Here is a 21,671-nt window from a genome sequence, read left to right on the forward strand (position 1 = left end):
GTCCCAATCCAACAGGGCTCATAAAACAGCTCATGACTGGAGCACTTACCAAAATTGGGCTCTAGTATCTTGGTAATGGGACATTTAAGCTACAAAGCCTAACCAATACCACAACAAGCCCAGTCCAATATGATACCAAGAAAAACCCTAATTCACTTCTTGACTATAAGAACGCTTTAACAAATTTCCACTAAAATAATAATCCCCAGCTGCTCAAGGTCTAGGGTTTTCTGTAACCGAAGAAATGGTACTCTTTATTTGTATTTTTAAATGATGTAATATGAAAGAGGATTGTATTGATGGTTTTCGTTTGATCAGGGAAAAGGTACAGGAAGCTTTGGGAAGAGAAGGAACAAGACGCACACACTGTGCGTTAGATGCGGACGCAGGAGCTTCCACATCCAGAAGAGCCGATGCGGTGCCTGTGCTTACCCCGCCAGCCGCCTTCGAAAATGTAAGTTATTTCGTCGTCTTTTTCACTTTTGGATGCCTTTTCAGTATGTGCTAGTGGTTTGTCTCAGCACTTACTTTTTGAGTGATTTAAGCCGTTAGGTTTTTTGATGATGATTTATTTGGTTCTTGTGGAAGAATCTCTTCGTTGCTAGTTACTTGTAATGTGGCTGCAAATATTAGGTTAAGTGCAAAATTTTCATTTTATTCGGGAGAAGTGTATGCAGAAGCTATATTTTGTGCTTTACCTTCAGGCTTTAAGGTATTAAGAATTTTTGTTGCAAATTACCTGATCATCGTTATTTTTTAGTTCTATGACTTACCTGATTATTCATTTATTCTCCGTTAGTCTTGAGTTCCTGCATAACTGTTGAGCTATCATCTAGTGAAGAAGCAATGTATTTTTGATTGACTACTCTGAATTCTTGCCCTAATGTTTACACTCTAGCTGAAACACTTCCTTGCACCACATAATTAGCCAGGATTTATAAATTTTCTCTGTGCCTAAGCCAGATTTCTCTGTCTGCACTAGTGTGATTTGCTATACGGTGTGGCTAATGTCTGATGGATCTTTTGTGTGGTATTTTAGATAACTGGAGTGTGAAGGCAATTCGCAGGAAGACTACTGGAACTGGCAGAATGAGGTACCTCCGACATGTTCCACGCAGGTTCAAGAGCAACTTCAGAGAAGGTAATTTACTTTGTTATTGGAATTGTGGTTGATAATTATATGCTGCAATTTTTTTTGTGGAGTGTTGATATCTGTTATATTTTTGTCGGGTTAGGTACTGAAGCTGCTCCAAGGAAGAAGAACGTAGCTGCATCATCTTAAGTTTAGAAGAGCCGTGCTAGTCTGTTTTGTTATGTTATTTCTGAGTTTGCAAACAAGAAATTTTGGATCACTGTCTAATGAGTGTTACTCTATATCTGTCACAGTTTGTTTTAAAAGTTGGAGATTTTTAAGTAACTTTAACTACATTATTTTCATTATGGATGGTAATTATTTTTTATTGTTCTATGCGGAACCCACATTATAGATCTACATTCTTGCTTTGCATTTAATCATAAACTATTTTCTAGGTAACATTTGAATATCTTTAGTCTGCTATTGGACCCTTTATAGTAGCAATTTAAATTTAGTTTTGACTATAATGGGGCATTGGTTAATGCTCAGGCCTTGAGACTGGGTTGTAAATGTCATGGGGTTGAATGATTTGTGTTTCGCCAAGTCTCAAGGGTTTATTCTGTTCACCTAAATCTTCTCTCTATCATTTCAGGAAAATTTGAAAAGCACGCTGTCTTTACTGTTACTTCATAGTTCACATCACACCAACCATTTCTCCTTTTCCCTTTTGCATTATTGCTTGAATAGTTGGTGGTTGGCTTAATTTTTGCATGTTTGGAATCTACACGTCAAACACAGACTGTGGGAAAAGCTTGAGGTCTATTACTATTGGAACAGTCAACAAAATTTCTGTGTCTGTTTTGATTATTCTTCCTACTACTCTAGTTAGCCTTTTTACTTTTTATTTAATCACAGCTAAAATTTGGTCAAAATTTAGACAATGACATTCCAGTTGTAATGATCGTGAGATAAAAGATGCCTCCACAACAACTCCCAAGAATTTGGTGATGATGATGAATAATATTCTCTAGATCTCTTACTGGCTTTAGTTCTATTATTAGACTAATAAAACAAAATCATGCTAATAATCTAAAGCTCTGCCGATCTGACACTAATTACCTTATGAATGTCATCAATCTAAGTATCTAATGAGATACGAAATCTAAGGAAAATTGGACCAACCCTATTGAACTTACTTAGTTTCGTGCATCTGTTTCCTTTATATATGAACCACTCTCCTTAGGGAATGTATACTGAAACTGAGTTTGGTATGTGATCAAAATCTATTCTTTATTTTGTCATGATTTCCTCCTTTGTGAAAGGAAATATCATTTGTTTGCTTTCACCATTAATGCTTAGTAATCAAAACTAGAGGGTATTGAGTTGTAGTGTAGACAATAAAAATCTACGGTTCAGTATGGATTGATCCTGTGAGGTTAAGGCCTGAATCTACACACAAAGAAATAAGTATGAAGCTCATGGAGGACACCAATGTGGTGTCTGCCATAGGCACTCCGACACTCAAGTCAGCGAGCCTGAAAGAGGTTATTAGTGAGGGCTAAGGGGAGGAAAGGTTACCAGAGTCTGATCAGAGATAAGAGCTACGGCAAAGGTGCTTGTTCTTAGGAGCAAGGACTTTAGGAGCTAGTATGTGGTATTGAATAATGGAGCTTAATGAGAGGTCAGACCTCTGTTTATATAGTGAACCTATGATCTTTGAATCCTAGTAAAACTCTGAGTTCATAATTACAGTTTTGTAAATAGGAAAATCCTGATTTACTTACTGAGTAAGAATCCTAATTCATATCAGATTCAAGATCTTAGATGAAAGGATATATATGGAATAGGAAGGAGATGAATTAGGATATGAATTGAACATTGGTCCTTGGAGTGATCTGGGCGATGGGCCTGAACTCAAATAGATTGACACGAGGCCCAATTGGGACAAAGCCTTAGTGACTAGATGATCAGTTCATGAATAGCCTGGCTGGTGTAATGGGTTGGCCCATAGCATGGATTAGAGTAGGTCAAGCAAAATTGGGTCATGGCATTGGGTCATAGGTAGATGTTCGTGTTTAGGCTTTATAAGGTCCAAGACAATTTGGCCATACAGTGTGTAATTATATTTTAACGAAATGTGCAGTCTGATGAAGAGAAAAAAAATTGAAGCCTAATGGGAGAATAAAAAAATTTGTGTGTGTTTGTGATTTTTCAAGTCACAAAGTTTTCAGTCTAAGTAAAGAGGAAAAAAGAGTTCATTTAATGGGAGAAAAACAATCGTAGAAAAAAAATGTTATAAGTTTAAGGGAAAAATATTAGGAAAAAAAATGTAAAAAAAATAAATAAAGTAAAAGATGCGGTGAGCGTGGATCGAACAGCGACCTTCGATCTTCAGTCTGACGCTTCCCAACTGAGCTATCCCCGCTTGCCAGTTTTTTGTAGCTTTTGTAATGATATAATTATTAAAAATACTGAGTAAAATTATGCAGTAAAAGAGAAAATGTTGAGCATACCTATAATGTTTGAAAAGTATCACCATCCTTTAATAAGGGGTTTTCGATACTGGTCAAGGGTACATGTAATCTCAAGGAAGTAAATGATATCAAAGAGTAAGTACAACACTTTTAACAAATCATGGGTGTACTTAATATCATTGTTCTTCAAGGGTTCCAATAATAACCCATAAATACATAGATTTTATATAAAGTCATTCACAAAAATGAGGTTACAAATTCTTGTTTTGATATTATTCACTATCATTTACATTATTCATTATTATTACTGTATATTTATAAATTAATTCATATATATGATAAATCACTTATATAAAGACCTTGTATAAATTGTTGTAAGTATTGTATTATTGAAATAATTAAACAATCTAACGAAAAACGTTTACTATTACTAGAAATAGTAGTTCAGGACAAATGTTTTTATCTTACTTTATGTGAAAATCTATCTGCCTGAGGGGTTGATAAATGGGAAATTAAATAAATATTGTTTCCTAGGGTGCTAGTCATTGCAATCATAAATTCAAATGTATTTTTGTATGGTTTTGATTAATATTATTGTGCATATTTAAATTTAAATGATATCCCTCCATTTAACAATAATAATCTTTTTAGGTTTATGCACAATTTTTAATAAAATAATTTTTTTTCTCCTACTCCTCCCTCTAAAAGCGTAGGTGGGAAATTATTTGTTTTCCCGATATCTAAAAGTGTGAAAGTGTACTACTCTGACTAGGGGTCAGAGATAGAGAAGAGAGAGAGCAGAGACGAGGGCCAGAGAAAAAAATGGAAGAAAGGAGACAGGGGCCATTCGTCGAGAAGGAAAGAGAGGGTTGAGTAATTGGTTAAACGTCTTTTATTTTATAAAAAAATAAAGCTTAAAACGATTATTAATTTGAAACGGAGGAGTAGATATAAGTGTAGATGCAAAAAAATCTACCGCTACAAAAATAGGGTTTGATCCCGTGAGGTTGAGGCCACCAGCAATCCGCTATACTAGCACACGCAGAAAATAAGCGTGAAGCAACGAGAAAGACCAGGGTGGTGTTTGTCGTAGGCACTTGACTTTCAAGTCAGCAAGGCTGAATGAGGCTAATTTAGTGAGGGTTAGGGAAAGAGAAGGTTACCAAAAGTCTAGTCGGAGATATAACTACAATTGTGATGCGAAGTTTCAAGAGTGAGAGTTACAGGGTTAAAAGGTGTAATGTTTTGCCCAGTGAGAGGGCTGGCCTCTTGTTAAATAGAGCTGTAGGATCTTCGAGTCTTAGTAGGACATGAATCCTTAGGAATTGAAGTTTTGTTAAAGGAGAGCCTTTGACTCCCTTACTTAGTAGGAAAGGGAGTCCCAGCGGGTCTAAGATACAGATTTAAACGAATTAGGAAAAATATAGATCTCGATAGAGTTTGGATAGGGTCGGAATGAGTAGGCAACCTTGGGCTCCAAGTAGACCCAATGTCAGTAGGTGGTCTGGATAAATGGGCCCAGACCCAGACAAGCTGATGATGAGGTCCAAACGAATCGGACCTTTATTGATTGGGCTCAAGCGGTGAGCAACATGGCAGGTGTAATGGGCGAGCTAATATGCGAACTCTGTTGCGAGCCTAATCGAAATTGGGCCGTGGCTTCGAGCTTTGTTGTAAGAGTCTTCGTCTTTAGGTCGAGGATATTTTTGGCCTTAACAGTTTGCCCCCACTCTCTTAGTTAAGGAGTGTTTAGCTTAGAGAATAGATGTTGCGTGAATGTGTGCTCAGTCGTCCTCATGACCGAATGGTTGAACATGTGAAGGTGCCGCTCATCAGTTATGGAGTCGAATAGTATAACTTTCATTGACGTGACGCACTCGGTATACCAGACCGAATGGATAAATGGAGGTGAACACAAATGTGCCCTCGTCGGCGTACCTAACCAAGTGAGCTGATTGAGTTTGGAAGGTTAGTGTACCATTGAAGGGCTGGTCCATAGAGGTTGGAGCTGAAACTTACACATGTAGCTTCTTTCAATGTTTGGGGTATTGAGGCGGCGAACATCCACTACTTGTATGAGGCTATGTGGTCATCGGGTCGGTTGTGCCATCATAAGGCTTCATGCTGGGGATGGTAAATTTAGTGGCATCTCGGCTAGCGCAATTACATCCACAAAGGGTGAATCGGCCATAGTTGTGAGGTTGACTCTTTTTGGTTGGGATTGACACTCTAGGTATACGCCTCATCATTACCCTATGTCGATCAATCTTTTGGCCAATTTTTCTCCATGGGCGAGGCGGAGGCCACCAATTTGGGGTTGGCTTGGTTCGTCATATGACTGCACTCGACATGTTTCGTTGGGTCGAGTCACGTGGGATAGTTTGGTGAATCGTCCCATCGTGTGCCGCTTGGTAATTTGGATCTTCATTGATTCTAGGTTGGTTGGTTCCTACTGTGACTGATCGGGTGTTTCGGCCTGTATGGATGTTGAGAGGGATTATTTGAGAGTCACTCGGTCCGTGGGGATGGATGGACTCGAGCGGAGTGGATTGAAGGTGAGGGAGCTTGCTCGACCTACGGGGTGAGTCGAGTTGAGTAGGGTTTGGGTAGGAATGGTTGATGGAGATGAGGCGGGATGGCAGGATGGATGGCTTTTGTCGCAGTGGGCTTTTTTGTTATTTGGATGTCTTGATCTGTGTGGAGTGGGTCGATCAAAAGTGGCTCTGTTGGCAATCCTCGCTCAATTAGATTCTAGCGGAATCGTCCACTAGGTTGAATAGAGTTTATGCGATTTAGTATCCGAGGCGGTCAGTCTGTGATCTAGAGTCTAGAGAGGCTACATGGACGGAACCGATGCGCGAAAATGATTGGGTTGTACCTGACAAGGCTGAAGCTCAAGGTCATAAAATTGACTCACATTTTCTTTTAGGGCCTGGTTTTCGGCCCGGATGGAGGGTTTCTTGTTGGATGGCGGCGTTCTCGGCTTCCAGTGCGCACCCTTGTCTAAATGCTGTTGTATAGGGCAGCCAAGGCTTCGAGTCTAGCCTCGAGACCAGGATTGGTGTTATCTGAATTTTCAGCCATAAAGAGTTTCTTTGCGAAGCAGGGTTTGACAAAGGATGATTGCCAGAGGCCCCACGGTGGGCGCAAACTGAGATGCAAAAAATCTCACTATGAAATAGGGTCTGATCCCGTGAGATTGAGGCACCAGCAATCCGTGTACGTACATGAAGAAACAAGCATGAAGTGAACAGTAAACATGGGGTGATGTTTGCAGTAGACACTCTGACACTCAAGTCAACAAGGTTAAATGAGGCTAATTTAGTGAGAGTTAGGAAAGAGAAGGTTACCAAAAGTCTAGTCGGAGACTTTAACTATGGCTGTGATAAGAAGTTCTCAAGGTGAGAGCTACGGGGTTAGAAGGTGTAATGTTTTGTCCTAGTGGGAGGGTAACTCTTGTTTAAATAGCAACTGTAGGATCTTCGAGACCTAGTAGGACTGGTGAATCCTTAGGAACTGAGGTTTTATAAAAAAGTAGAGTCTTTGACTTCTACCTTACGAGAAAGGAGTCTTAGCGGGTCTAAGATACGAATCTTAGACGAATTTGAAAAATAATGGATCTCTTTGATAGAGTTCGGATAGGGTCGGAATGAGTAGCCAACCCTGGGCTCCAAGTAGACCCTAAGTCCAGTAAGTGGTCTAAGATCAATCAGTTCGGACCTAGGCAAGCTGATGATGAGGTTCAAACGAATCGGGACCTTTTATTGACTGGGCAAGCGATGAGCAACATGGCAAGTGTAATAGGCGGGCTAATGTGCGAACTTCGTGCGAGCTCAATCGAAATTGGGCCATGACTCCGAGCTTTGTTGAAGGGTCTTCATCTTTGGGCCGGAGGATATATTGGCCCAACAAATTAATTACATTTCTCTTAAATCATTTCACCTTAATTTGAATTAATGGAAATCTAAATCAATTCTTGAGTCAAAATTTACTTGCTCAATCTATGTGGGTAGTTGTCACCCAAAAATAGTATTGAATATCTTGGAAAAAAGTTGGATAAGATCATAGAAAAGAATAGCTAGGGTTTTCTTCTTCTTTCCCGAGACAGATATTAGTGTATCAATTATTACAAAACAATTAAAGTAATTAAAATTAAAATTAATTAATTGATTGATTGATTGATTGGGTGGTCCTGGTAAGGTGTATTATCATCCACACAAATGATGATAGGTTTTTCACGAGGTACGTAGGCAAATGGTGCACATGGTTAGCATCAGAAATCAGGACCATCCAATTTGATTGGGCTAAAAAGCCTTTATTATTTGTGGTCCAAAATATTGATTATCCGAACGGTTTGAATTCAATCGCCCTATTCTGGACCATTTCCAAGCCTTCCTTCTAAATTGACTGCTACAAATCAACATCAGATCAGGTGGCGGGGAGTTTATCAGTCAACGATTGATCATCCAGTCTAAAATATGATTGGCTTTAATCATCATATGATCATTATTCCTCGAATCGAATGTCTGTCAAATTATTTATGCTTATGCACAGGCGTTGAAGATAATATCTAAACCTAATTAGACATTACTTTCAAGACTTGATTAAACAAAATAATTAATCTCGTAGTACATCCCAGTCTCTTTGTTCCTTTTGCTTTCTCTCGGTCGTCGATTGTTTCTCAAGGTTCAGGGTGATAGGGAGTTCCTCCCTTTTAGTTGCGTTGATGCTTGATTTCGACACCAACGACTCGTATCTGTGAAGTGTTAAGCAGACTTAAAAATTACACGTGATATGGAAATGTGCAACGAGAGAAGAGACAAGAGATGATTTTTAAAGTAGTTTGGATGCTCAAAAGAGAATCCTACGTCCACTATATATGCATTAATGGATGGTTACAGTTAGGTCGTGTGCAGTGAGCTGAGTCACAATCTAGAGAAAACTTAAATGTAGAGAGAGAAAGTCTGCTTTTGAAAACTAAAGAATGAGTGAATCTCATAAATGAGAGAGGAGCCCTCTATTTATAGTCGAGAGATTCAAGGTGGTAATCATGATTCTGCAGTCGGACAGGTGTGGTACACTTCCTAACCTGCTTCCCATTGTCTATCTACACATGAGATATCCTTAAATCGCGTAGGGCTTAGGCAGGTAGACAATTCCTAGCCATTCACAAGTTAAGCTTTCACCTGCCACACTGACGACAGCCTTACCTCTTCCATTCTTAACCGACGTGATAGTATCTGGACGGCACAAAGTCTTCATGAACTCTGATTGGCTCTTGCTAACGTGAGCTTGTATCAGCCCTGATTTTTTAGGTATAACAAGGTCTATTCCTTTATTCTTTATAAAATTTCCATTTGCTGAAAAAAATTATTAATCTCGTAGATATTGACAAAGTAATTTATGGTGGGTCGTACCATTTTTTATCAAAGCTTTGACAACTTGTCATAAATTCAATTGAAGATATGAATCGATTTACATTCCCACCATTGTGATGCAATGCAATTGCTTTCAGAATATTCCTAAATGCTGTACGTATTTTCTATATAATCTAATTAATATTAGGGAAATTAATCCAATTAGTAATAGGTGGTGAATTGGGTTAATGATGAATGTGGTGAGTGAAAGAACAAGAGGCCCACAACCTCCTCCTGACTCAATGGGAGATGGAGCTTTATTACGTGTATGAAAGGGGCAAGACATGCAAGCTTGAGATTAAATGAGAATGAAACACTCATCATCATAACATGAAAAAGAGGAAGAAGAAGAAGATGATCAGTATTATTCATTATTCACTCACATCATTATGATTATTAAGAGATTGAGACTACTGAAACTGCGACTCCATATACGCAAATTTTCATACAAGCACGACTCTTTTTTTTCCTCTTCTCTCTCTCTCTCTCTCTCTCTCTCTCTCTCTCTCTCTTTTATCAACTAGGACCGCGAGCATATGTTAATTCAAATGATTAGATTAAGACATGTCTTGAATCCACATATGCATGCTCTATGTAGATTCCAAAATGAAGATCGATGGTTTTTGCAGGTGGAAGATACACTTTCTTTCTTGGTGCAAACAAGAGAAAAGTCACTGTCCTCACTTTCTTCACTTTTTTAAGCTCAAGTGTGCAAAACTTAGAACGACCTTTTTCACCAACTCATCATATTTGATACAGATTTTTGCTATTCTCTTTTCCTCTTTATGTCTTAGTCGTCCATCTCTCACAAAGCTTTCTCTATATAATATGCTAGTGTTTTCATTTGAGGGAGACAGCTAATGCAAATTTACAGAGATTATGGAGTTCAGAATCCACACCACTTGGAATATATTAATTTACCTTTTTAAAACTCTTTCTCTTCTTTTTAAAAATCTTACTAACTACTGCCCAAATCATTCCATCTTCTCCAGGGTTTTATTCTGTTCACCTAAATCATTCTCTCTATCATTTCAGGAAAATTTGAAAAGCACGCTGTCTTTACTGTTTACTTCATAGTTCACATCACACCAACCATTTCTCCTTTTCCCTTTTGCATTATTGCTTGAATAGTTGGTGGTTGGCTTAATTTTTGCATGTTTGGAATCTACACGTCAATTACACAGACTGTGGGAAAAGCTTGAGGTCTATTACTATTGGAACAAGTCAACAAAATTTCTGTGTCTGTTTTGATTATTCCTTCCTACTACTCTAGTTAGCCTTTTTACTTTTTTATTTTAATCACAGCTAAAATTTGGTCAAAATTTAGACAATGACATTCCAGTTGTAATGATCGTGAGATAATAAGATGCCTCCACAACATACTCCCAAGAATTTGGTGATGATGATGAATAATATTCTCTAGATCTCTTACTGGCTTTAGCTATCTATTAGACTAATAAAACAAAATCATGCTTAATTAATCTAAAGCTCTGCCGATCTGACACTAATTACCTTTATGAATGTCATCAATCTAAGTATCTAATGAGATTACGAAATCTAAGGAAAATTGGACCAACCCCTATTGAACTTACTTAGTTTCGTGCATCTGTTTCCTTTATATATGAACCACTCTTTCCTTAGGGAATGTATACTGAAACTGAGTTTGGTATGTGATCAAAAAATCTATCTTTATTTTGTCATGATTTTCCTCCTTTGTGAAAGGAAATATCATTTGTTTGCTTTCACCATTAATGCTTAGTCTAATCAAACTAGAGGGTATATGAGTTGTATGTGTAGACAATAAAAATCTACGGTTACAGTATGGATTGATCCTGTGAGGTTAAGGCCTGAATCTACACACAAAGAAATAAGTATGAAGCTCATGGAGGACACCAATGTGGTGTCTGCCATAGGCACTCCGACACTCAAGTCAGCGAGCCTGAAAGAGGTTATTTAGTGAGGGCTAAGGGGAGGAAAGGTTACCAGAGTCTGATCAGAGATAAGAGCTACGGCAAAGGTGCTTGTTCTTAGGAGCAAGGACTTTAGGAGCTAGTATGTGGTATTGAATAATGGATGCTTAATGAGAGGTCAGACCTCTGTTTATATAGTGAACCTATGATCTTTGAATCCTAGTAAAACTCTGAGTTCATAATTACAGAGTTTTTGTAAATAGGAAAATCCTGATTTACTTACTGAGTAAGAATCCTAATTCATATCAGATTCAAGATCTTAGATGAATTAGGATATATATGGAATAGGAAGGAGATGAATTAGGATATGAATTGAACATTGGGTTCCTTGGAGTGATCTTGGGCCGATGGGCCTGAACTCAAATAGATTGACCACGAGGCCCAATTTGGGACAAAGCCTTAGTGACTAGATGATCCAGTTCATGAATAGCCTGGCTGGTGTAATGGGTTGGCCCATAGCATGGATCTTAGAGTAGGTCCAAGCAAAATTGGGTCATGGCATTGGGTCATATGGTAGATGTTTCGTGTTTAGGCTTTATAAGGTCCAAGACAATTTTTGGCCATACAGTGTGTAATTTATATTTTAACGAAATGTGCAGTCTGATGAAAGAGAAAAAAAATTGAAGCCTAATGGGAGAATAAAAAAATTTGTGATTTGTTTGTGATTTTTCAAGTCACAAAAGTTTTCAGTCTAAGTAAAGAGGAAAAAAAGAGTTCATTTTAATGGGAGAAAAACAAATCGTAGAAAAAAAATGTTATAAGTTTAATGGGAAAAATATTAGGAAAAAAAAATGTAAAAAAAATAAAATAAAAGTAAAAGATGCGGTGAGCGTGGATCGAACACGCGACCTTCAGATCTTCAGTCTGACGCTCTCCCAACTGAGCTATCCCCGCTTGCCATGTTTTTGTAGCTTTTGTTAATGAATATAATTATTAAAAATACTGAGTAAAATTATGCAGTAAAAAGAGTAAAATGTTGAGCATACCTATAATGTTTGAAAAGTATCACAATCCTTTAATAAGCGGGTTTTCGATACTTGGTCAAGTGGTACATGATAATCTCAAGGAAGTAAATGATAATCAAGAGTAAGTACAACACTTTTAACAAATCATGGGTGTACTTAATATCATTGTCTCTCAAGGGTTCCAATAATAACCCCATAAATACATAGATTTTATATAAAGTCATTCACAAAAAATGAGGTTACAATATTCTTGTTTTGATATTATTCACTATCATTTACATTATTCATTATTATTTACTGTATATTTATAAATTAATTCAATCATATTATGATAAATCACTTTATATAAAAGACCTTGTATAAAGTGTTTGTAAGTATTGTATTATTGAAATAAATATAACAATCTAACGAAAAACGTTTACTATTACTAGAAATAGTAGTTCATGGACAAATTGTTTTTATCTTACTTTATGTGAAAATCTATCTGCCTGAGGTTGTTATAAATGGGAAATTAAATAAATATTATGTTTCCTAGGGTGCTAGTCATTGCAATCATAAATTCAAATGTATTTTTGTATGGTTTTGATTAATTATTATTGTGCATATTTTAAATTTAAATGATACTCCCTCCATTTAACAATAATAATCTTTTTAGGTTTATGCACAATTTTTAATAAAATAATTTTTTTTCTCCTACTCCTCCCTCTAAAAGCGTAGGTGGGAAATTATTTGTTTTCCCGATATCTAAAAGTGTGAAAGTGTACTACTCTGACTAGGGGTCAGAGATAGAGAAAGAGAGAGAGCAGAGACGAGGGCCAGAGAAAAAAATGGAAGAAAGGAGACAGGGGCCATTCGTCGAGAAGGAAAGAGAGGGTTGAGTAATTTTTGGTTAAACGTCTTTTATTTTATAAAAAAATAAAAGCTTAAAACGATTATTAATTTGAAACGGAGGGAGTATATAAGTGTAGATGCAAAAAATCTACCGCTACAAAAATAGGGTTTGATCCCGTGAGGTTGAGGCCACCAGCAATCCGCTATACTAGCACACGCAAGAAAATAAGCGTGAAGCAAACGAGAAAGACCAGGGTGGTGTTTGTCGTAGGCACTCTGACTTTCAAGTCAGCAAGGCTGAATGAGGCTAATTTAGTGAGGGTTAGGGAAAGAGAAGGTTACCAAAAGTCTAGTCGGAGATATAACTACAATTGTGATGCGAAGTTCTCAAGAGTGAGAGTTACAGGGTTAAAAGGTGTAATGTTTTGTCCCAGTGAGAGGGCTGGCCTCTTGTTTAAATAGCAGCTGTAGGATCTTCGAGTCTTAGTAGGACTATGAATCCTTAGGAATTGAAGTTTTGTTAAAAAGGAGAGCCTTTGACTCCCTTACCTTAGTAGGAAAGGGAGTCCCAGCGGGTCTAAGATACAGATTTTAAACGAATTAGGAAAATAATAGATCTCTTCGATAGAGTTTGGATAGGGTCGGAATGAGTAGGCAACCTTGGGCTCCAAGTAGACCCAATGTCCAGTAGGTGGTCTAGGATAAATGGGCCCAGACCCAGACAAGCTGATGATGAGGTCCAAACGAATCCGGACCTTTTATTGATTGGGCTCAAGCGGTGAGCAACATGGCAGGTGTAATGGGCGAGCCTAATATGCGAACTCTGTTGCGAGCCTAATCGAAATTGGGCCGTGGCTTCGAGCTTTGTTGTAAGAGTCTTCGTCTTTAGGTCGAGGATATTTTTGGCCTTAACAGTTTGCCCCCCACTCTCTTAGTTAAGGAGTGTTTAGCTTAGAGAATAGATGTTGCGTGAATGTGTGCTCAGTCGTCCCTCATGACCGAATGGTTGAACATGTGAAGGTGCCGCTCATCAGTTTATGGAGTCGAATAGTATAACTTTCATTGTACGTGACGCACTCGGTATACCAGACCGAATGGATAAATGGAGGTGAAACACAAATGTGCCCTCGCTCGGCGTACCTAACCAAGTGAGCTGATTGAGTTGTTTGGAAGGTTAGTGTACCATTGAAGGGCTGGTCCATAGAGGTTGGAGCTGAAACTTTTACACATGTAGGCTTCTTTCAATGTTTGGGGTATTGAGGCGGCGAACATCCACTACTTGTATGAGGCTATGTGGTCATCCGGGTCGGTTGTGCCATCATAAGGCTTCATGCTGGGGATGGTAAATTTATGTGGCATCTCGGCTAGCGCAATTACATCCACAAAGGGTGAATCGGCATAGTTGTGAGGTTGACTCTTTTTGGTTGGGATTGACACTCTAGGTATACGCCTCATCATTACCTCTATGTCGATCAATCTTTTGGCCAATATTTTCTCCATGGGCGAGGCGGAGGCCACCAATTTGGCTTGGTTGGCTTGGTTCGTCATATGACTGCACTCGACATGTTTCGTTGGGTCGAGTCACGTGGGATAGTTTGGTGAATCGTCCCATCGTGTGCCGCTTGGTAATTTGGATCTTCATTGATTCCCTAGTGTTAGGTGGTTCCTACTGTGACTGATCGGGTGTTTCGGCCTGTATGGATGTTGAGAGGGATTATTTGAGAGTCACTCGGTCCGTGGGGATGGATGGACTCGAGCGGAGTGGATTGAAGGTGAGGGAGCTTGCTCGACCTACGCGGGTGAGTCGAGTTGAGTAGGGTTTGGGTAGGAATGGTTGATTGGAGATGAGGCGGGATGGCAAGGATGGATGGCTTTTGTCGCAGTGGGCTTTCTGTTATTTGGATGTCTTGATCTCGTGCTTGGAGTGGGTCGATCAAAAGTGGCTCTGTTGGCAATCCTCGCTCAATTAGATTCTAGGCTGAATCGTCCACTAGCGTTGAATAGAGTTTATGCGATTTAGTATCCGAGGCGGTCAGTCTGTGATCTAGAGTCTAGAGAGGCTACATGGACGGAACCGATGCGCGAAAATGATTGGGTTGTACCTGACAAGGCTGAAGCTCAAGGTCATAAAATTGACTCACATTTTCTTTTAGGGCCTGGTTTTCGGCCCGGATGGAGGCGTTTTCTGTTCGGATGGCGGCGTTCTCGGCTTCCAGTGCTGCCACCTTGTCTAAATGCTGTTGTATAAGGGCAGCCAAGGCTTCGAGTCTAGCCTCGAGACCAGGATTGGTGTTATCTGAATTTTCAGCCATAAAGAGTTTCTTTGCGAAGCAGGGTTTGACAAAGGAATGATTGCCAGAGGCCCCACGGTGGGCGCCAAACTGTAGATGCAAAAAATCTACCACTATGAAAATAGGGTCTGATCCCGTGAGATTGAGGCCACCAGCAATCCGTTGTACCTGTACATGCAAGAAAACAAGCATGAAGTGAACAGTAAACATTGGGGTGATGTTTGCAGTAGACACTCTGACACTCAAGTCAACAAGGTTAAATGAGGCTAATTTAGTGAGAGTTAGGGAAAGAGAAGGTTACCAAAAGTCTAGTCGGAGACTTTAACTATGGCTGTGATAAGAAGTTCTCAAGAGTGAGAGCTACGGGGTTAGAAGGTGTAATGTTTTGTCCTAGTGGGAGGGCTAACCTCTTGTTTAAATAGCAACTGTAGGATCTTCGAGACCTAGTAGGACTGTGAATCCTTAGGAACTGAGGTTTTATAAAAAAGTAGAGTCTTTGACTCTCTTACCTTAACGAGAAAGGAGTCTTAGCGGGTCTAAGATACGAATCTTAGACGAATTTGAAAAATAATGGATCTCTTTGATAGAGTTCGGATAGGGTCGGAATGAGTAGCCAACCCTGGGCTCCAAGTAGACCCTAAGTCCAGTAAGTGGTCTAAGATCAATCAGTTCGGACCTAGGCAAGCTGATGATGAGGTTCAAACGAATCGGGACCTTTTATTGACTGGGCTCAAGCGATGAGCAACATGGCAAGTGTAATAGGCGGGCCTAATGTGCGAACTCTGTTGCGAGCTCAATCGAAATTGGGCCATGACTCCGAGCTTTGTTGAAGGAGTCTTCATCTTTGGGCCGAGGATATATTTGGCCCTAACAATAAGTTGTTGGACAGTGAAGTGTGTTTAGGTTATGTTAATAACATAAGATAATCGATTTCAAAATCATAAGAACAGGTTAAAAAAATTTATTCTCTTTACCAATAAAGTATATTAAGTTGTAGTGTATTTGAATGTGAAGTTCAAGTATCTAAATGGTAGAACTAGTATTGAAAATTTTATGTTTGTAAATGGTAGTTTTGGCATCAAAATGTACAGATAGAAATGGTAAATTATGTTTTTTCTGTTCAATGATAAAAATAAAGGGTTTTATTCCTACTGGTAATTTCAATTTTTCATCACATATAAATTATTCAATGGGCTAGAGTCCATACATGGGTCATGGAGCTCAATTATATTGTAATGTCCCAATCCAACAGGGCTCATAAAACAGCTCATGACTGGAGCACTTACCAAAATTGGGCTCTAGTACCTTGGTAATGGGACATTTAAGCTACAAAGCCTAACCAATACCACAACAAGCCCAGTCCAATATGATACCAAGAAAAACCCTAATTCACTTCTTGACTATAAGAACGCTTTAACAAATTTCCACTAAAATAATAATCCCCAGCTGCTCAAGGTCTAGGGTTTTCTGCAACTGAAGAAATGGTACTCTTTATTTGTATGTTTAAATGATGTAATATGAAAGAGGATTGTATTGATGGTTTTCGTTTGATCAGGGAAAAGGTACAGGAAGCTTTGGGAAGAGAAGGAACAAGACGCACACACTGTGCGTTAGATGCGGACGCAGGAGCTTCCACATCCAGAAGAGCCGATGCGGTGCCTGTGCTTACCCCGCCAGCCGCCTTCGAAAATGTAAGTTATTTCGTCGTCTTTTTCACTTTTGGATGCCTTTTTAGTATGTGCTAGTGGTTTGTCTCAGCACTTACTTTTTGAGTGATTTAAGCCGTTAGGTTTTTTGATGATGATTTATTTGGTTCTTGTGGAAGAATCTCTTCGTTGCTAGTTACTTGTAATGTGGCTGCAAATATTAGGTTAAGTGCAAAATTTTCATTTTATTCGGGAGAAGTGTATGCAGAAGCTATATTTTGTTCTTTACCTTCAGGGTTTAAGGTATTAAGAATTGTTGTTGCAAATTACCTGATCATCGTTATTTTTTAGTTCTACCACTTACCTGATTATTCCTTTATTCTCCGTTAGTCTTGAGTTCCTCCATAACTGTTGAGCTATCATCCAGTGAAGAAGCAATGTAGTTTTGATTGACTACTCTGAATTCTTGCCCTAATGTTTACACTCTAGCTGAAACACTTCCTTGCACCACATATTTAGCCAGGATTTATAATTTCTCTCTATGCCTAAGCCAGATTTCTCTGTCTGCACTAGTGTGATTTGCTATACGGTGTGGCTAATGTCTGATGGATCTTTTGTGTGGTATTTTAGATAACTGGAGTGTGAAGGCAATCCGCCGGAAGACTACTGGAACTGGCAGAATGAGGTACCTCCGACATGTTCCACGCAGGTTCAAGAGCAACTTCAGAGAAGGTAATTTACTTTGTTATTGGCATTGTGGCTGATAATTATATGCTGCAATTTTTTTTGCGGACTGTTGATATCTGTTATATTTTTGTTGGGTTAGGTACTGAAGCTGCTCCAAGGAAGAAGAACGTGGCTGCATCATCTTAAGTTTAGAAGAGCTATGCTAGTCTGTTTTGTTATGTTATTTCTGAGTTTGCAAACAAGAAATTTTTGTTCATTGTCCAATGAGTGTTACTCTATATCAGTCACAGTTTGTTTTAAAAGTTGGAGATTTCTAAATTTTAACTACATTATTTTGATTATGGATGGTAATTATTTTTTATTGTTCTATGCGGAACCCACATTATAGATCTTCATTCTTGCTATGCAATTAATCATAAACTATTTTCTAGGTAACATTTGAATATCTTTAGTCTGCTATTGGACCCTTTATAGTAGCAATTTAAATTTAGTTTTGACTATAATGGGGCATTGGTTGATGCTCAGGCCTTGAGACTTGGTTGTAAATGTCATGGGGTTGAATGATTTGTGTTTCGCCAATTGTGCTGAAAATGCTCAATTTCTCAGAATCAGTTCCATGCCTTGATAATCTTTAACTTCCTGTTGCGTAAAGGTTGTAAAAGTAAGTTTTTCCGGTGGAAGAATCGGGAATTTCCACTAAATTGTGTTAATGATAAAATAACAAATGAAGCCTTGTTCATTAGTTTCACGAACAGAATCTGGACGCAGTTTTGTGCTGCTGATTCGCTGAATTGAGTATCTTCATTCTGCCATTGAATGTTAACTAATAACTGCACCATAACTTTCCAGGCAATCAAATTTAGTTTCTTCGTTGTGGTGAATAGAACCTAATCTACGCAAGTATAAACAAAAGTGTTTCTAAGGAAGGTTGTAAAGAAAGGGTTCTAAGTCTTGACTACATAAGAGTTATCTTCCCTTGTGTTCTCCCTCCAAACTGATTACATACTTGTTTCACTTTCACTCATTTAGAATTGCCAATAGAAGAAAGGAATTAAGAACACATGGAGGGGCACTCAATCTACTAAGGAAAGCCATCCTAAATTAGTCTTATTAGATTTACATTACAGATTCAACAAGAATGATAATCCGGTATTAGGTTGCACTTAACCGCAAAAAGAAAACGACATTTGGGGCCAATAACACAACACCTTTTTCAAGATGACTAAACAGTCTGCATTCTGCAGTGAACACCATACTTCATGTATCAACTGTGGTAGTCATCCTCTATTTTATGAATTTATTGCATTCTTTTGCCATTTCTTCATTGTATATATGCTCCCTCCAGCAGGATACATATCTGTTCTAAGCAACAAGAATCGTTTGTCAAAATCTGCCACCTTTTTTGCCTCTCATTGTGTAGAGGAACAAGTAGTTGAAGTTAATCAAGTCGTAATAATTTTTTAAAATCTTCAAAGTTTCAACAAAATTTATGTCATCAAAATCATGGTATTTGAACAACTTTGGGAATTTGTTCCATTTCCACCAGGACTACGAGGAAAAGAATGCCAGAAATTGGAAATGAACATCTCAGAAAATGGAAGTTTGTTTACATGATGGGGAAAAAAGATAATCAAACCTACCAGTAGAAACAAGAAGGGGAGGTTCTACAACTTTTTCCTCAGTGTTTGAGCCAGTAGTTTCGCAGTTGAGCCATGTGCAGTAGTATCTCATCACGACCTTGATTGGTAACACTGCTGGTCATAATCCATGGTGGTGCTGTCTGGAAGAAGCCATGTATCAACTCTTGAAAATCATTTATATTTTCTTCTGGCCTTTTTCCTCCATTCTTCTTTTTCTTGCGCTTGTCGCATTTGGTGAAGATTAATGTCATGGGAATCTGAGTAAAAGAAAAAAAAACGTATTGAGGTCTATAACTTTTTCCTAAATTTAAAAGTTAAAACATTAATGACCAGGTCAAGTTTCCTTCCTTTTCACCCTCCCCTCATCTTCCGGTAGAAGCATTAAGAAATTAAACCAATTGGTACATAAGCTGTTTAGGTGTCAAAATTTTAAATACCAAGTAGTCTTCAGCTGGTGGATTAAAGGAAATAGTTTACCTGATTCTGCCCCAGCCAACTAGCATATTCAAGATCAATTGTCTTTGAAGGAATGCTAGCATCTATAAGAAGGAATACAGAGACTAAAGTTGAGCGGTTGAGGAAATAGTCTTTAGTAAATTTGGCCCAATCTGTCCGAAGCTCCTGCGGGGCAGATGCATACCTGTTCAGAGCAAATGCACAAAAAAAAAAAAATTAAGACTTCTGGTTCAAGTGACAGACTCAATGCAACCAATACTGATAATATATCTTAATGAAAATGAAGGTCGAAGAGTTCCAAAATAGCTAGTCATCTGCAGTTCGCTGAATTGGGGTTGATCTTATCAGTTCCTATACAGTGGACTATAGACATCATAAAAGACACATATTGTTATTGAGGTTGCAGATAATATGCACATGTCAAAAAATATATGCCATCAGAACATATTGGAAATCTATTTTTCCTGACTAATTGGGTATGCTCAGTGAGATCTAAAGAGATAACGTTTATATTATTGAGCGAGAAGCAATTTGCACCCAATTAAAGTTGATAAATTAGATAGATTCATGTGAAAAAGAAATAGATAATACCTAGCAGAGATGAAATAACACTCCTTATCACTATGCCGCATCTACATTGTTAACCATATCAACTTGACTTTGAAAACTGTTATCATCTCAGAATTAAATAGGAAACTAGATTTGCTAGTGTCATCTTGAAAAATGAATTAGTGAATGCTTGAATGGCCAAGATGCTAACAGAACCCAAAGGTATGTTTCTTCCGAATAAAAAAAGAAAAAGTTCAACTAGGTTAGCTTGTTTGTTCTGTTGGTTCCTATAACACATCGAACAAGGACAGAAAAAATGAAAAACAATGTTAATTATGTTATGAATTGAGTTCCTTCTGACCATGAAGGATACTGAATTTACAGGCATATCATTTTTGGTGTTTTTTTCAAAAGATAACAACTTTTCAACCTAGTAAACACATCAAGCACAAACAGAAAAAACTCATTTAAAGTCACTTTGAAGTCTTAACCATTTACACATATTCTAAATGCACATAAAGTACTAAAGGATTAAATCATACCCATATCCAGGTAAATCCACCAAATACCATTTATCATTAATCTTAAAATGATTGATGCACTGTGTTTTCCCTGCAAAGTATAAAAAAAAAAAAAAAAAAAAATTGAAAAAGATAATCAACTGCCATAAATTCTCTTAATTCTTTTTTTTTTTTTTTTTAAATTTAAAATCAATTTAAAACTGGTTACCAGGTTTCTTGGAGGTGAGAGCAAGACGTTTCCTTCTAACAAGTGAATTAAGAAGCGAAGATTTGCCAACATTTGAGCGTCCAACAAGAGCAAATTCAGGCAAGCCATCAGAAGGACAGTCCTCGGTCCTCACACTACTCTTTATGAACTCGGCTTGAACCACTTGAGCATCTCTGGCGTACTTACTTAAAACAATATTTGAACCCTTCAGGATTCTGGTACTCAAAGTGGGGTCATCAATACAAACTTGGGTTTCCGGTGGAACAAAAAGCTTTTCTAGTGAAATTGAAAGTTGGGTTTCGGGTTCAGAGACAGGAGAAATGGGTATTGGTTCTACGGTGGAGAGAGTTGATTTGGGTGCAAAGAGAAGTCTTTGTTTTGGAAAAAGAGTGAAATGGGTGCGGAGAGATAGCGGTGGCTTGGTGAAGATTGAGATGTTAAGTCTTGGAAGTTGAGCTATAATCATCTCTTTCTGTTCTTTTTTGTGGTATGTGTTTGGTATACTTTAGATTGTTTAGATATTTTGAGCAGCCATAGGCTCGCTGTTGCCTTGGTTTCGATATGCAGTGGCGACCGGGGGTTCAGGGGTTGCTGACTGATAATTTTCACTAAACGGACAATGCAGATAGATTATATGAAAAACGACGTGACGTTTGTTGTTTATGTGAGCACTAAAGAGAAGGGGCTTTTGGCTTGGGCTTGGGCTTGGGCTGGTTAGCTTACGGTAAAATTCCATAAATGATAAATCTATAGATTTAGCATAATTTTTTTTTTTTTTATGTGGTTTGGATTCTTTGTTATTACGTAAATCTTAAACTTAAATAGTTAAGTGAAGGAGGATAGATTAAGGAAATTATTTCTTGTTATAGAATAAAATGTCATTCATTGGATGTTTTCTATCAAGCTACTTTTAGTTTGTAACGTGAAAACATGTGTTTTAT

The 21,671-nt window shown here is 38.1% G+C and overlaps 3 protein-coding genes and 1 non-coding gene across 5 annotated transcripts; 2 read left to right on the plus strand and 2 right to left on the minus strand.

Annotated features, from left to right (window-relative positions):
• Positions 1-173: 173 nt before the first annotated feature.
• On the plus strand, positions 174-1,466 carry LOC116124476 (60S ribosomal protein L37-3-like). The gene is made up of 4 exons (XM_031410214.1): positions 174-247; positions 319-454; positions 1,040-1,141; positions 1,236-1,466. Exons 1-4 carry the CDS (start codon positions 245-247, stop codon positions 1,280-1,282), a joined length of 288 nt encoding a protein of 95 aa, XP_031266074.1. The 5' UTR covers positions 174-244; the 3' UTR covers positions 1,283-1,466.
• A 10,291-nt stretch (positions 1,467-11,757) lies between these two features.
• Positions 11,758-11,830, minus strand: TRNAF-GAA. Its single transcript has one exon. It is a non-coding gene; the product is annotated as a tRNA-Phe (tRNA).
• Positions 11,831-16,396: 4,566 nt separating this feature from the next.
• On the plus strand, positions 16,397-17,659 carry LOC116124491 (60S ribosomal protein L37-3-like). Its single transcript, XM_031410231.1, has 4 exons — positions 16,397-16,507; positions 16,579-16,714; positions 17,300-17,401; positions 17,496-17,659. Exons 1-4 carry the CDS (start codon positions 16,505-16,507, stop codon positions 17,540-17,542), a joined length of 288 nt encoding a protein of 95 aa, XP_031266091.1. The 5' UTR covers positions 16,397-16,504; the 3' UTR covers positions 17,543-17,659.
• Positions 17,660-18,465: 806 nt separating this feature from the next.
• LOC116124464 (GTP-binding protein At2g22870) lies at positions 18,466-21,353 on the minus strand. Of its 2 annotated transcripts, XM_031410202.1 has the most exons (5): positions 20,731-21,353; positions 20,544-20,613; positions 19,474-19,636; positions 18,997-19,253; positions 18,466-18,713 (listed from the first exon to the last, which is right to left on the minus strand). In XM_031410202.1, the coding sequence occupies exons 1-4, from the start codon at positions 21,194-21,196 to the stop codon at positions 19,035-19,037; spliced, it is 918 nt and encodes a 305-aa protein (XP_031266062.1). In that variant the 5' UTR covers positions 21,197-21,353; the 3' UTR covers positions 18,466-18,713; positions 18,997-19,034. The 2 variants fall into 2 exon arrangements, with proteins under 2 accessions (XP_031266062.1, XP_031266061.1); XM_031410201.1 differs by lacking the exon at positions 18,466-18,713 and having other exon boundaries at positions 18,732-19,253.
• Positions 21,354-21,671: the final 318 nt, after the last annotated feature.

Source organism: Pistacia vera, unplaced genomic scaffold, assembly GCF_008641045.1.
Source record: "Pistacia vera cultivar Batoury unplaced genomic scaffold, PisVer_v2 Contig152, whole genome shotgun sequence".
NCBI classification, from domain to species: Eukaryota; Viridiplantae; Streptophyta; class Magnoliopsida; order Sapindales; family Anacardiaceae; genus Pistacia; species Pistacia vera.